General features: G+C 49.6%; 2 protein-coding genes across 7 annotated transcripts in view; both read right to left on the reverse strand.

The window, feature by feature from the left end:
* Positions 1 to 11917, reverse strand: part of ITGB4 (integrin subunit beta 4) — a 34689-nt gene extending 22772 nt beyond the window's left edge. The window contains exons 1-3 of one of the 5 annotated variants that reach the window (XM_048064174.2): positions 11146 to 11917; positions 481 to 572; positions 130 to 212 (exon numbers count right to left, since the gene is read on the reverse strand). In XM_048064174.2, the coding sequence (XP_047920131.2) occupies positions 130 to 212; positions 481 to 562 (165 nt within the window). In that variant the 5' untranslated portion in view covers positions 563 to 572; positions 11146 to 11917. Of the gene's footprint in view, positions 1 to 129; positions 213 to 480; positions 584 to 4343; positions 4746 to 11145 lie in introns of those variants that run through there. The other 4 variants (XM_048064173.2, XM_048064175.2, XM_048064176.2 and 1 more) reach the window with 4 other exon arrangements.
* Positions 11918 to 12155: 238 nt separating this feature from the next.
* SAP30BP (SAP30 binding protein) overlaps positions 12156 to 14236 on the reverse strand; it is a 30916-nt gene continuing 28835 nt past the window's right edge. For both annotated transcript variants that reach the window (XM_048064227.2, XM_048064225.2), the window contains 2 exons: positions 13183 to 13267; positions 12156 to 12694 (listed from right to left, as the gene is read on the reverse strand). In XM_048064227.2, coding sequence (XP_047920184.1) covers positions 12513 to 12694; positions 13183 to 13267 — 267 coding nt within the window. In that variant the 3' untranslated portion in view covers positions 12156 to 12512. The remainder of the gene's footprint in view (positions 12695 to 13182; positions 13268 to 14236) is intronic.

Below are 14236 nucleotides of genomic sequence, written 5' to 3' on the forward strand. Positions count from 1 at the left end.
TTTGGTCTGGAGAAGCTGGAGCTGGCTCCGCTCTTGGGTTCCTTTCCTGGGTTTTGCCCAGGGGTGGTGGGATGCAGGGCGTGAAACCAGCCTGGAAGCAGAGCCCCAGTGTCCCCTGCCAGGTCTCACCTCTTCGGTGCAGAAGGAGCACTCCTTGTCCACTCGGATGCACTCAGAGCAGCTCTTTGCCCGGCTCTGCACACAGCGGTTATCTGGGGGGGAGAACGCAGGAAAAAAATGGGTGAGCGGTGGAATGGGTGAGCTCCCCCATCCCTGGGGGAGCCAGCGGAGGTTCTGCTGGGTTGTTTAGCAGAAAATAGCAAAAAAACCAGCAGCGGGGTTTGCAAGAGAGGAGACCCAAGCACTGGGGGGACAGCAGACAGGAGGAAAAGCACGCGGCACAGCCCATGGGGACTCGCATGGTCCCATGGGGCAGCACCAAGCAGAGGTCGAGGGCAGACGTACAAAGGCTGCACTCACTTTTGCTCCTTTGGCAGAGGGTGGTGGTGCAGAGCAGGGACAGCAGCAGCAGCCCGGCACACGCCCTCGGCAGGGCAGCCATCCTCTTCCTCCTGAAACACATGGCACGCTGAAATCGCGAGGGTCCGAGGGCTCGGCAGGGGAAACAGCCCCGGAGGAGGACAGATGCGGTGGGATGGCCCCGTGTGCCCTGGAGAGCCGGAGCCCGGCCGCAATCTCTCGTCTCAGCAGGGCAGAGCACGAAATCAAAACTGAGAGCGGCTCCTGCTCCATGCGGGCTTGTGCGAGAGGCTCAAAGTCCCCAGGCGCTGGGGCAGGGCGGCTGCCGCGCCGCAGCCGGCTGGAGCCCAGCACCCTCCGCACGTGAGAGCGGCGACCGACCGGGTCGAGGCCTTGCTCGGGCTGGGGAGGAGGAGATCAAAGGCGCCTGCACCCCAAAAGCAGAGCAGGGCCCTCCCTCCGGCTATTTCCTATGGCACTAAGAGTTTCCAGAACGGGCACACAACAAACAGAGGGTGAGGCTTTGGGAACGCCAGACCTGGAGCTCTGGCCTGCCTGGAGCTGTTGAAAGACTTCGTGGTCTTCAGAGCCCAGCAGCTCCGAGACCCCTTGTGCAGATCCGGAGGCCAAATCCCAGACAGAATAAACCGTTCTCCTTGCCTCCACACGTGATGGATTACCTGGCTGGCAGAGCGACCAGTGCTGCCCAGAAGTCTGCGGTCAGAGGCGGTAAACAGGAGAGACAGAGCTGGAACTCGAGCTCTGCAGCTGCTGTGCCAGCTCTGGCACCACGGCAAGGCAAAGAGAACAGTCGAGGAAAAGTCTCTGGCATAAAGATATTTGTAAAGCATCTTTCTGGAAGATGCAAGCGTGGGATATCAGATACAAACAGTTTTATAGCTTCTTGCTGTGCTACATAATCCCTGATTCTACAAAACAAAACAGAAATGCCATGAAAAGCCCTGAAAACAGGGACCTTCAAGGATAACGGGAATAGCTGAGGATGTCTGAGCTCCCAGAGGGAAACCCAGAGCACAGCCCTGTCGCTTGGTCAGTTAGGTGCTGATCCAGAGCCCTGGGAAGTTACTGGGAAGAGCAGCTCAAATATCACTGGGTGGGGATCATACGTGGTCACCAAACCCTTGGGAATACACTGACTGCACCAGGCTGTGTGTTTGCAGAAGTCACCGTGGCAAGGTCTCGAGCACACGCAGTGCTGAGCCAGGAGTTGCCTCCCTGGGGGCTTGCACCTTATTCCCGCAGTATCTGGGGACACGGCTGATACGGGACAAGATGCGGGTGACTCATTTATCTCGTCAGCTTGGCTCAGTGGCTTATCACACAACGACAAATACACGCCCCGTGGCTGAAATGTAGAAAATAGGGAAATCTCAGGAAGGCATCCCTGCTGGGGACACCAGCCCCTGCCCTGATTCGGGGGCAGGAGCACTTAGCTCAGACCCGAGGCAGCCTCAAAGCACAGATCCGGTTCCTTTCCCAACCACGGGTCCAGAAGGAGTCACCAGGGGATGGCCCGGCACACCCTGGGCCTTGGACACACCAGCTGCTGTCACGTCTTTTCAAGTGCTGAGATAAGAGGCTATAAAACTCAGGTTGATATTGATGTTCTGATACCTGTGAGCCGCAGACTTTGAAGTATTTGGTGGGGCTGAAATCAACCAAGGGCGTTGGTGGCTCTAGGACATCACAGAGCCTCGCTGCCAGCTACGGGAGTGGCCATGCTTGGTGTAAAAACACGCCAACAGCCATCCCTCGATCTCAAAAATTTCCTCCGGAAGGGAAAACGTCACTTTGCTTTGGAAAAGTGCTGCAGTTTGGTTGGATTTTCATTACAAAAACAACAACAAAAAAAACCCGTCCAGTTGTGCAAAACCAGGTGACGAAGTAGAGCAGCTCCCAGCGGCACAAAAACATCCCACCCCTCCCAGGCCACACATCTCCCCCTGTTCTTCTTCCTCTCCTCCCAGCCTCCATCTCTGCCTTGGCAGTCAACAAAACAGCTCTGGAAAGCACCTGGGAACCCCTGGATCACTCATCCCTGAACAAGGAGGAGCTTCTCTAGAGAAACCACTGGAGCAACGAGGCGGGGGACAGGTTGCAGCAGCAGAGCTTTGTCCCCGTGTCCCCCCAGCAGCTCGGTGCTGGGCAGGACGAGGCCGCAGCCAGGCTCTGCCCTGGGGTGGATGGGGGACAGGGATCAAGGAATGGGGGCAGATGTGCCATGGCAGGAGGGCAGGACGGGGACATGGAGATATGAAAGCCCAAATCCCATCTGTGTCCCCACCTTCAACCACGCAGCCTTCAAGGCTGGGACGGACACAGCAGCCTTTCCTTGCATTCAGACCCGCAAAACACCAGCAGCTCACTGCCTTTGGGATGGGGCTGTCGGCTCACTCCCCCTTTGGGGACAGCAGCCTCGGGGTGTCCAAGCATCCGAAAATCCCTTCCTCCCTGCTGTGCATCCTGATACACATCGGGACACATCAGTCCTCTGGTCCCGCAGCCAGAGGTGTTGGAGCACGCAGGGACCTAACCCAGCATCGAAGCAGCACAGGGGACGGGGGACACGGTGCTGGGGACCCCCGGCGCAGCCTGTCCTCCCTCTGTGGTCACATCCCTGCCGTCCTGCCGGGGCTGCAGCGGGACTCCGTGCCATGGAGCAGGGGACGGACGCCTCGCTGGGTGGGAAGCCTCTGCAGGAGCATCCACCCGCTGCGCCAGGGGAAACCCTGCAGCCTGCTGGGGCGGGCAGGGGGCTGGGGACCGCTGTCAGCCTCAGCATGGGGCTCAGGCTCCGAGGGAGAGCTATCAGCAATGAAGGCAAAGCCAAGGGGCAGCAGGGTGTCCCCCGCAGGGAGCAGCTCTCCCGGCCGGGGCAGGGCTGCGGGTGCACGGATCGGTGCTGGAATTCACCGGCACTCCCCGCCCCGGGCTGCTCCCTTCGTGGCACACACGGAGGCACCGACCTCAGAAAACTTGGAAATGATCAGGATAGACCCCCAGAAAAGCACCAGAAACCCGACTCACAAATCAAAGCGTTGTTTAAACACCGCAACACGTTTGCCTTTGATTTTGTTTAGTTTCAGCAAAAACTTTTACTTCTCCCTCTCCAGGTGAGCCCCTGCAGCTGGGAGTCTCCACGCTCCAAATTTCAGATTCATCAGCTAGAAAACACACCAGCACTTGCAGCTCTGCAAAAAAAAACCAGCCTGACCCCAACTCATACTCGGCCTTTTTCTTTCCGGATCACCCCCTTCCCCTTGCTCCAAACAGCTCCCACGTTTCATGGGGTTTGCACCCAGTGACCTGTTTTGCAAAATAGCCTCTGTGTCCCCTGGGGGCTGTGCCAGCCCAGGAGCTGTGCCCCAGGTGCCAGCTCCACGGCACCACTGGCTTTTCTCCTGGAAACGGGGCAGGCAGAGGGAGAGAAGGTCATCTTTGTAACCTCTCACAAATCGTCTCCAAAAACCGATGGCAACAACCTGCTCCCTGCAGGCTCTTTGCTGTCCCTCCGCCCCACGGCATGGGCACAGCACCTCCAGGCAGCTTCATTCAACCGAGTAATTTGGGAAAGGAAAAGCGCCCTGCACGGCTCTGCAAAGTAAAGCTGCTCAGGCACGAGTGCTGCTGTTTCCAGCAAAAAGGCAGGAGAAAGCACGTAACTAAACCTGGATGAAAAGGGGAAAACAGGCACACACGCAGCTGAGCCCACCCAGCTCTGCTCTGCGCCTACCTCCCTGTGCAGCAAGCCCTGTACCTTCATTAGCCCCCCGAGTTAATCAACACAGCAAAATTAAAAGAAGCCTGACAATACAGAGCGCAGATGAATTAATTCCACAAACCTCATTAGCGCTGGAGCTGACTCAACGTCCAAATCCTCTGCCACAATCCAAATAACAGGCACCCACACAGCAAGCCAAGAAATTCTTCCGAAGGCAAGGGGAGAGCTTGCTGCTCCGCTGCCACCAGTTGAGCTCCAGGCTTGGCCTTTTCTTTCTTTCTTTCTTTTTTTTTTTTTTTAATTCCCTCCTCTCTATTTTCTGTCCCCTTTCTCTTTCCGGTTAAACGTCAACTTCCAGTCCTGCGGGGAGGGCAGGCAGCCGGCGGGCTGACATACCTCTGCTGGGATTCCTGTGCCCCCCCCCAGCCGAAAAATTGGCTTTGTTCTCCCCTCGCTGCCGCCCCTTGGTCCCGGGGGTGCCCGTGGAGAGGCTGGGGAGGGGGGAGCGGAGTTGGGAGCCGCGCTAGTGAGATCCGTGCCCAGGTGAGGACGAGCTTTATCCCAGCTGGGGCGGGAGGGGGGCCGTGACTCAGTGGTTGGCATTCCTCCGCGTCTCGCACACCTGTACGGGCAGGCACAGCCCGTGCAGCCGCCCCGGACCCTCCCTCCCGTGCGCACCAGCACCATCCTGCAGGAAAAGGGCTGAGCAGGCAGCGGGCACGGAGCCTGGCCGCACTGCCAGCCCCAGGGAAGGCTTTCTCTGCCCCACAGCTGCCTTTTGATTTAGGGGCTGGGGTCTCTCGGGGCTCAGAGCTGACCTGTGCAGCAGCTCTGCTTGGTGCTGAGCGCACAGGACCAAAGCAGAGGCTACGCGCTAGCTCCCCGATCACACTGCAAGCTGCGTCCCCTTTGACTTCACTACCAACAATAGCAAAGGACAGGCAAAAAAAAAAAAAAAAGCTGATCCCAGTCATAAGTCTGATGTTTCCTGTCTGTCTTGGAGGTTAAAAATGTTAGTGGGGCGCTTCGGGCCTCTCATTTTTAACACAGCATCACGGTGGCTGCTGGTTGACTCCGCAACGACAGTGACTGAGCATCTAATGAAATGAAAGCAAGGAACCGGATTCCTTTCGCTGCAAGAAATATGAAGCTTGAGTAAATATGAGCAAATGGATTAATCCCCAGGAAAAAAGGAGGATGTGCTCGCTCCATGAAAAATCACAGCAAACAGGAAACGGGCAGGGGGGCAACCGCGGGTGGCACAGGCAGCTTAACTCTGCTATTGCCCAGTTTCTGAGCGCTCAGCTTTGCAATCTCACCATTAATCTCGCCCTTTGGAGATGCCATTCCCCAGATTAAAACAAATAAATCTGCAGATTAAGGGTTTTGCTTTCGCTTGCTTTGTTTGGAACCACAACAAACATTCGCTGCAACACCACAGGTGGGGCTCTGATGCTTCAGAAATGGAAGCAGCCGATGGCAGGGGGCAGATCAGTCCCGGTGAGGCTGGGGGAGCCACGGGAGCAGCGGCACAGGTTTATGCTGTTGCGTGTAGGGTAAAGCTGGGTTTGCGTCCTGAGGCTGGAGGGCAGCAGACGTGTCTGCTCGCAGCCCCTGGCTCTCTGGTCCCGTCCACCAGCTGTGCCCAGCTCCTGGCAGCCTTTGCCCTTCTCCTCCCTTTGTGCTGCGGTAAGCCGTGCTGCCAGGCACTGAGGTAGAACATGCAATTTGGGCTCCAAGCAAGAAATATACTACTAAAAAATGTATTTTAGCAATGATTCCCCAACAGGAGCTGGGGAGCCTCCCCGATGCTCCCCAGAGAAGCAGTTGGCTTCCACCGTGATCCCCTCTGTCCTTTCTTTCTGACCAGCCTCCTTTCTGCACCCAAGACAGAGGATGCTCACGCTGGCTCCTGGAAAGAGTCTCGGGAGCCACTGACAGCCATTTTTATAGCTCCCACTAGATTATTTATCTCCCTGCCGGGACTACCAGTCCAAGTGCCGATCGGTGATAATTACAAGTGGTTTTAGGGTTAATTCTGTCTTGTACAGAACCTTTCTTCTCCCTGTCCTGCTACCACAGTGCACCCAGAGGCAGCTCTGGGGCCTTCTCCAGATCCGTCGAGCAGTAACATCCAACATCCTACTGCTGAAACACATTCACTCCCTTTCTGAATTCTATACCAACACGCACACATACACTGATAAAAGAAAAATAGGCGTTTTTCTTGATTGCAATGCTATCCTTTTCACTGTATTGGCAATATCCTTTAGACTATCTGGCAATCTAAGGAATGCTTAATAGTATTATTAGCGTGCAAGTAATTTATTACACTAAAGTAGGCTTAATATAATTATCTAGGTAATTAAAAGCACAGGGTGAAATCCTCCCAGGTGTTCTTCCTCAGCCTTTTCCCTAGGACAGCCTTCACTCTGCATGTCCTCTGTTGTGCAATGGATGCCCCCTCTCATAAACACGTACGTAAAGGGAAATCTCTGTGCTGAGCACCAGACACCCATTTCCCCCAGGATATACAGGCAGCAAGAGGTAAGTGAGCTGCCACAACACAAGAGGTAAAGGATCCAGGACAAAACTTCAGCCTGGGACAACGGCGACATCCACACGGAGAAAGCCTTCCACTCTGGCACCTCGTCCTGCAGCCCAAGGCTGAAAACACCCCAACGTTACATTTGAAAGATTCCTTGGGATTTCTCCTTTCCTCCCAGTTTGCGTTGGCTGGCGCTGTGCAAGACAGCAATGTGTGGGTGAGGTGCTGGAAGGAGCCAGCCAGCACCAACCAGGAGCGAGGAGGGACGGTCACCTTTTATCACGTTACACCAGGGCTGCAACAGGCCGTGCGACGAGGAGGGGTGAGAAGCACCAGCGACCACCTCGTAGCACTGCTCTGACAGGCAGGCCCACGGCTTTGTTTGCTTCCTAACGCTGGCTCACATGAACATGGTGGAGGACAGACAGACAGACGCCTTTCTACGTGAAAAGGCAAAACCTTTTCTTGTGAAATCCTGATGCTTCGCTGTTTACTGGCAACCGAAGGCACGAGCCCAGCCTCAGCCAAAGACTGGTTTCAAATAAACAAAGGCTTAAATGTTGGGAGCCGCCAGTGTCCATGGCGCTCACTTGGAACAAAAGGAAGGAAGCCGAATATAAACGCTAAGAGGAACAGTGGTGCACGACAAGGCTAAGAGGTGGGAAACTGGGCTGCAAAAGTGATGCCTAAACACTGGACGCTGGCGTAAACGGTCACCCAAAGGGAAAAGGAGACTTTGGAAAAGGAGACTTGCTTCTCAACAGCAGTGTATTGATTTTACTGTTAGAGAGCGCCCTGCTGAAAAACATCTCCGAAGCTCAGAGCCCCGTGCTCTCCCCGATTCGCTACTTTATGGGAATGAGCAGCCCGTGCTTCTTTGGGAACTGCCTGGGCACACTGCAAAGGCCAGCTATTCGAGGGGGCTTTGCAGAAAGCTACATGTGTGTGCGTGTGTGTGTGCATGTGTTTTTCCCTCTCCCCTGCACCGATGCAGAGCTGGAAAGGAGCTCGTGCAGGTGGCGGCTGGCTGGGCGCCTGCTGAAGCCTTCACCTCCGCACTGCTCGCACCAACTGGATCCTCGGCAAAGCCCTGGCATAGCCCAAAGCCTTGGTAAGAACTTTTTTTTTTTTTTAAGCCTCAGTAAATAACTCTCTTAAAACAGACAGCACAGCAGCAGTCCAACTAAAACATAGCTTCAGGTGCTCGCATTTTATTTCGAGGTGGGGCTGGCAAGGGCTGCCCCTCCCCACCTGCTCCTTCAGTTAGCACCAAGCCAGACACAAACCAAAGCAAATCCTTAACAAAATCCCTCCCCACAACAGCATCAAAGGAGGACGGGTCTTTAAATCACAATAAGCAAAGAGGAAAGAAAATCAACACCTCGGGGCACGGAGGTGGGAGAAAAGGTTTCAGAAGGGAGGGTGAAAGCAGAACCAAGCCTGCCAGGAAGGACTTGGCCACAGGAGATCTCCTCCCTCCTCAGAGCAGCCCGGCATGGCAGGCAGACACCAGCGTGGAGTTTCAGCTAAGAAACCCACTCAGGCTGGGAAATACCTGTGCTTAAAGGCGGTAAGGAGAAGACCTGTGGTTTTCTAGGAGCTTTAGCCTTTAGTTCTCAGGAGGAGTAATGAGAGTGGGACCAGTTTTACTCTCCTGGGTTTGATTAGTCTCCTTCGGGGAGAAGAAGCAAGACTTTCAGTAGTTGGAAGCACAGCCTGAGCAATAATTATTGAAGCAGCATAAAGAACCTTTTAGCCATGTAAGTTGTAAGTTTGCTTTAGGGGAGCTCAGACACGGCTCACAGCCGTTTAAAACACCTTTAAACACTCCAGCAGGTCTCTTCAGCCCTCTGGAGATCAGCAGCAGCGACACAGCCACTGTGGTGTTTGGTATGAGCACAAATTTGTAACAAGCAAATCAGTTGAAGCTCCTGTTTTCGGACTTAAGACAGTGGCTGTCAGAGGCCAGGAAAGAAGAGTGTTTTTGCCAGGACATCTGCACACCTGAAGCTCCCTCCACCTTTTTCATCCACTGGCTGACCACAGCGGAGTGCAAGCTACCAACCTGTATGCCCTATCCTCAGAAACAGCAGAGTTTTTTTTTTTTTCCTAGAACTGTGTTTTCCAAACTGTGTCTGTATATTACTTCCGATAGTAGCACGCAGGATAAACAAGAGCAACGAGCTATTGTAAGAGCTGGAAGGTTGTTATACAATGGTTGGCATTTCTACCTCAGCTTTTTGGAAAGGAGAGAGGAGGGGAAAAAAAAGCCATTCACGCTTCAAGTTAGCTTTCTCTACTGCAGATAACAAACACTAAATCATGAGATCGAGCTGCCAGATCTCTTGCAGAGCTGGGTACTTGAGGAGTTTGAGAACTGTTGCTCCAGGTGTCTGCCTCCCTGCCACCTCTGTGCAGCTCGCCTCAGCACTACCCAGGAGCTATGTTTAGGAAGTCTCTTCGTTAACCTTTTCAGGAATATCAAGTCCTACTGATGAGCGTTTGTAGGACATTGTCAGTCCCCGCCTGCCTCGGCAAGGTGGGAGTGAAATGAGCAGCTCTGACCACAGAGCACGCAAAGAAAGCCAGAAGTCTGGAACAACAGAGCATGAAGGAAGAGGGTGCATGGAAAGAGGAAGGGTGGGGTGCCAGGATGTCAGATATGAATAAGATACTTGCACTTAAACAATGTTCGGTAGCTTCTGTAGTTAAATGATTCAACCCCCAAACACTTCAGCATTTGCCTTGTATCAGGTGCCAAGAAAGAGGCTGGAGCCCAGCTTCAAATTCACAGCAGCTGACAATGCTTTTTCTCTGAAGTCCTCCTCCTCCTGCAAACGTATTCCCTTGGTGCATGCAGAGCTGCATGCTGGTACCTAGTAGCGACTTTCAGAAAGAAATTCACACGCTTTCCCCGGCTACTTTTCCTGATATGGTACAGCATACAGAGATACAAGTGCTGACACGTTCAACTAGGTGAATAATATTTCCCTGTAATCAAGCTAAGTCATCTAGCACAGTTATTTCAGGTTAGGATCAAGAATGACTTTTACTGCATTATCAGTTAGATTCAGTTGTTTACTTGCAAGGAATACAGTTTTTCCAAATTACTAATGAAATTGAGAAAGCAAACATAAGAAAAAAATCAGGAACAAGTTTCACATCACAGTAGTGTAAGCAGTCTAAAAAAGATTGCATCTGCAAGGTGTTTTTTTTTTTTTTTTTGTCTGTCAGGAAACAGCAACCACTTCTGATTCCTGATTCAACATTACAAGGACCTGTAAGGCCTTAGGCAAAAGATAACCACTTGTTATAGAAAAAGTCTTTTCCATTAAAGCTTACATTCGTGTTTAGGCTTAATCTGCAAGGTCAGGTACATCAACGTAGTCTCAGACTCTCCAACTTTGTGTTTACCACCAGTTACAGTTATTAGGGAAGAAGAATGGATGCACAAGAGTGGCTGGTACCTCTGGTACTAGGCTGCACTTTGGGTATGGGAACACACCCCAGCAAGATATTTAATCTCACCCAGCTTCAGACAGACTTGCTCACAGCATACATATTATGGACATTCATTAGAGGAGTGTTTGTTGTTGTAGAAGCCCAGGCACACCTCCCACTCCTATTCATAGGATTAAACTAATTGCAGTGATCAGTCTGGTGCCCAGTTTGCCATTAATCTATAGGCTGAAAAACTGCAGCAGCTGGGGCCCATCTTTTTTTTTTTTTTTTTTGCTGCTGTTTCTTCATCCACATGCTGTTCAGCAGAACTTTAAAATGTTTAAACCATACAGGTTTTAAATAGGCTGGAATTGTACAAGATATTCTAGACAGAAGACTTTACAAGACTGCAAAGCTATCTGGTGGCTTGTATTTCCCACCAAAAGTAAATCCTTGGCCCTTAAAAGAAACACCCAAAAACTATAAACTCTCCTCAAGACAAAGGAAGAAACACCTTCAACAGCTGAGGTGGAAAATGCCAGCCTCTGTAGAGTACTCTAAGTCCCGAGAGAAGACTCTTATTTAAGTCTCCATAAATGCAAGATTTAAATCAGGAGTGACATAAAAGGTATATAAAAACCTGAAAAACCAACATTGAATCCTAAGAACCTTACACTTCTACCGATGTAGCAACCTTATCTTCTATCACTGCTTATGCATTAGGAAAAAAAAAAACAGGCTTTAAGTAGGAATTTAACTTAAAATTAACTTAAAAGAGTAGAAAACTGTAGAACTTCCAAATCTGAGAAGTCACGGTATAAGAATTAAAGACTTATTAAAATAATATGGAGTGACCACTGCAAAGAAAATAAATCCACATTAGCACCTTTTTCTATTAACAGACAGAACCATTCAAGTTATCTATCCCACTTACCTCAAAACAGCAAGCAAAATACTTCATTTGCTGCTGAGCTCTTCTTTAGGTGACTGGCCTCTGTAGATAGAAGTTTTAAGGAAAAACACAGCTGCTAGTACTTGAAGGTAACTTGAAGTTTAAGGTGCTGGAGCAGATGTGGAAAAAATACCATTAAGAGTATCTGAGTTACCAGCTATTTCAGGACATCCCCTATAACAAAAGTATCTCCAATTAAAATAATTTTAATGCCCCATTTTTTTCCTCCAGCATTTGATATTTCAAAAAAAATCAGTAATGTGACACCATCCCATCTCTCATGGAATCGTGACATACTTGCCTAATGCTATCTGTAACCTAAGGTGTAACAAGTGGATAATTTATTCTCCATCACCAAGATGAGAAATGCAAACACATGAATGACACTTTTTTTTTTTTAAAGACTTTCATTTTTATAATAACTTTTTGCAACACAAGTAAGAAGATTTATACAATAAAAATTTCAACTGAAAATACTTTTTCACAACAGTGGAGCAAGCAGTGCCATGTGTGCACTCCAGGGTACAACACTTCTACAAAGACAATGTCACAGTCAAGTTCAGGTACTCTGATTATCTGCTGTCCCATCTCACTCCATGGCAATGGAACAGTTTTCTGCACAGGTCTTTACAAGTGAGTTCACAAATCAAACCTCTACAGCTTACGGCTTCTGCATAGAAATCTCCATCCCGATAGATGGTAACGTGACAATTTCAGTAGTTACCTCAGTATTTCAGCTATTTAACACATGATCACTAAGATCTACACAGATATGCACACAGGTACAGATAGATGTCAGTACTATAACAAAGAGTGAGCCTACATTCAGAGATGTAGATTGATCCTTAAGTCTCTGCTACACATTTGAAGATGGACACTGACCAATTGTCTCTGCTCTACTTCCCTTGAAACTGAATTAGTGCACGTGAGGGAGGTACGTATCACAAGCAGCAGCCTTTGAGGATGACCTGGAATACACAGGGGTAATATGATATTCCATCACCACTTTTTTTTTTTTTTTTACACCAGACTCGCAAGTAGGATAAGAACCTAATGCAGTAATTTAATAAGCTAACTTTTACAAGCTGACTTTACATACAACCTTCCTCCAAACACAACACAGACTGGTTCTTCCTGCAGCAAGAAAAGACAGAGGCATTTTCGGCAGATGTCCATTCCTGTGGGCACACAGCTGGCATGCCTGCTCCTGCCCCCATTCTTTCAAATGGGAACTGTGGTCTGTTTCAAAGAATCTTGTCATCTTTTACCAAAGGCGAAAGCTACCCCTCCCTTTCGAGAACAATAGCTTCAATGACAATCAGTCCGAAAATCCAGGCCCAGCATGCTAGTCACTGCTTTGCCTTTTTCACAATGGTGCCAACAGCTGATATGACCGTAGTTTTGGATCCACTTGCACTTGTTGTCACTGTGACAACGCCTGGCAGCGTTGCAGTAGTGGTGAGGATGGTGGGCTGAGCTATCGTTGTTACAGGGATGGCTGAGTCCCATTTGCTCTTCCTCTTCTGTGCATCTGTGAGTTGGATCAAGCAAACAAGGATTAGCATTGTGTTAAAGGTCACACCAATCCTTTCATAACAGCCTGTCTTGTCAACTCTTAAAGCACCACTGCTTTGCTCGACAGCTTTCCCTCACATTAATGTCAGCATACACTGTCAGTAAATGTTGCGGAGGATAGGTGACTTTATACCTCAAGGGTCAAAGTAAAACTGCACACATGAACTCCAGCAAAATGGGAGACAGTTGACTCTGACAGTTCAGACATCAGCGGATTTCCTGACCCACTAATAAACCTCTTCATCATCTAACCCATCCCCAGGCTTTCACTGCAGAAGGACAGCCATGGGATATACGGGCAAGAGGAAAGTTAGTCCGTTAGTCCCTGGAAGAAATATTGTCTTGTATTATACACACAGTCGACAAGCAGCTTTCAGGGTTCCCAGGAAGCATTAACCCCAGCCTTACTACAGCTTAATAAGTACAGTTGCAACTTGTCTTTACCTCCCACCGTGGTACTGGCTGTTGTGGTTGTTGTAGAGGCAGCACTTGTTGTTGTACCCTTCTTAGTCCCAGTCACAAACTCAATCTGGGAACGGAGACAAAAAATAAGAGAAAGGGGAGAAGATAAAAATCACGTGTTAATATATTATAGGTTTGTGTTTCTTTTTTAAACCCACAACACCTCTCTGTTTTTAAAGACCAGCTTTAGTGCCACATGAAACACTGGTCTCAGAGATCACTGCCACGCAGGAAGTAAGATGCAGTCCTGAGGTCAAAGCGTGCTGAAGTAGTCATGATCATTGAGGATCCCTGTATCCCAGATCTTAAGCCAGGTATGACAACGTTTGTTAACTGGCATAAGCATAGAAATTTGACAACTCAGAAAGGAGAAATCCTGGTATTGAAGTATGTATATTTATAGTTAGAAACCCCTGTGCTTTTTTCTTTAAGAAACATGCAGAACAAGCCTCTACCTGTATGATTTACTGCGACTGCATCATAGCAGGAAACCTAGCAACACGACCTACAACAGCATGCAATCTCATATTTTCAAAACTGCAGATATGGGCAAGGAAAGAATCAGATACCTGGGTTGCTGTGCAAAAAACCAAAACAAGTAGCAAGATACAGCATGCACTGCAAGAAAAAAATACCTTCACATACTGAATATTGGAGGAGCGTTCTGCAAGGTTAGAAGGCAGTCTCTGATTTTAGACAGTTCTCTAATGCCAGCCACTAGCTAAAAGGCAACACCACTACGGGACAGGAATATAAAGCTCCTCTGTGTTCTCTTTTTGGGGAGATACAGAAGAACGTACATTTTGTGACAAGCCCAGACACTGCCAGTTAAAGTTAAAATATGCCCAACATTTCTGGAAATTAGAAGCAAGAAGGCAGTATCAAAGAGAAAAGAAAGTAAATATTGTCTCACAATGAGATGTGGTGAAGAAATCAAGCTATCCTAGGCTATGTCACCAGGCAAAATGTCATAGATTAAGACAAAAAAGCTGTACTTTATGCAGTATCTTGCCTTTATCTGTCTTACTGCATACCA

This window comes from Anser cygnoides, chromosome 19, assembly GCF_040182565.1.
Source record: "Anser cygnoides isolate HZ-2024a breed goose chromosome 19, Taihu_goose_T2T_genome, whole genome shotgun sequence".
NCBI lineage: Eukaryota > Metazoa > Chordata > Aves > Anseriformes > Anatidae > Anser > Anser cygnoides.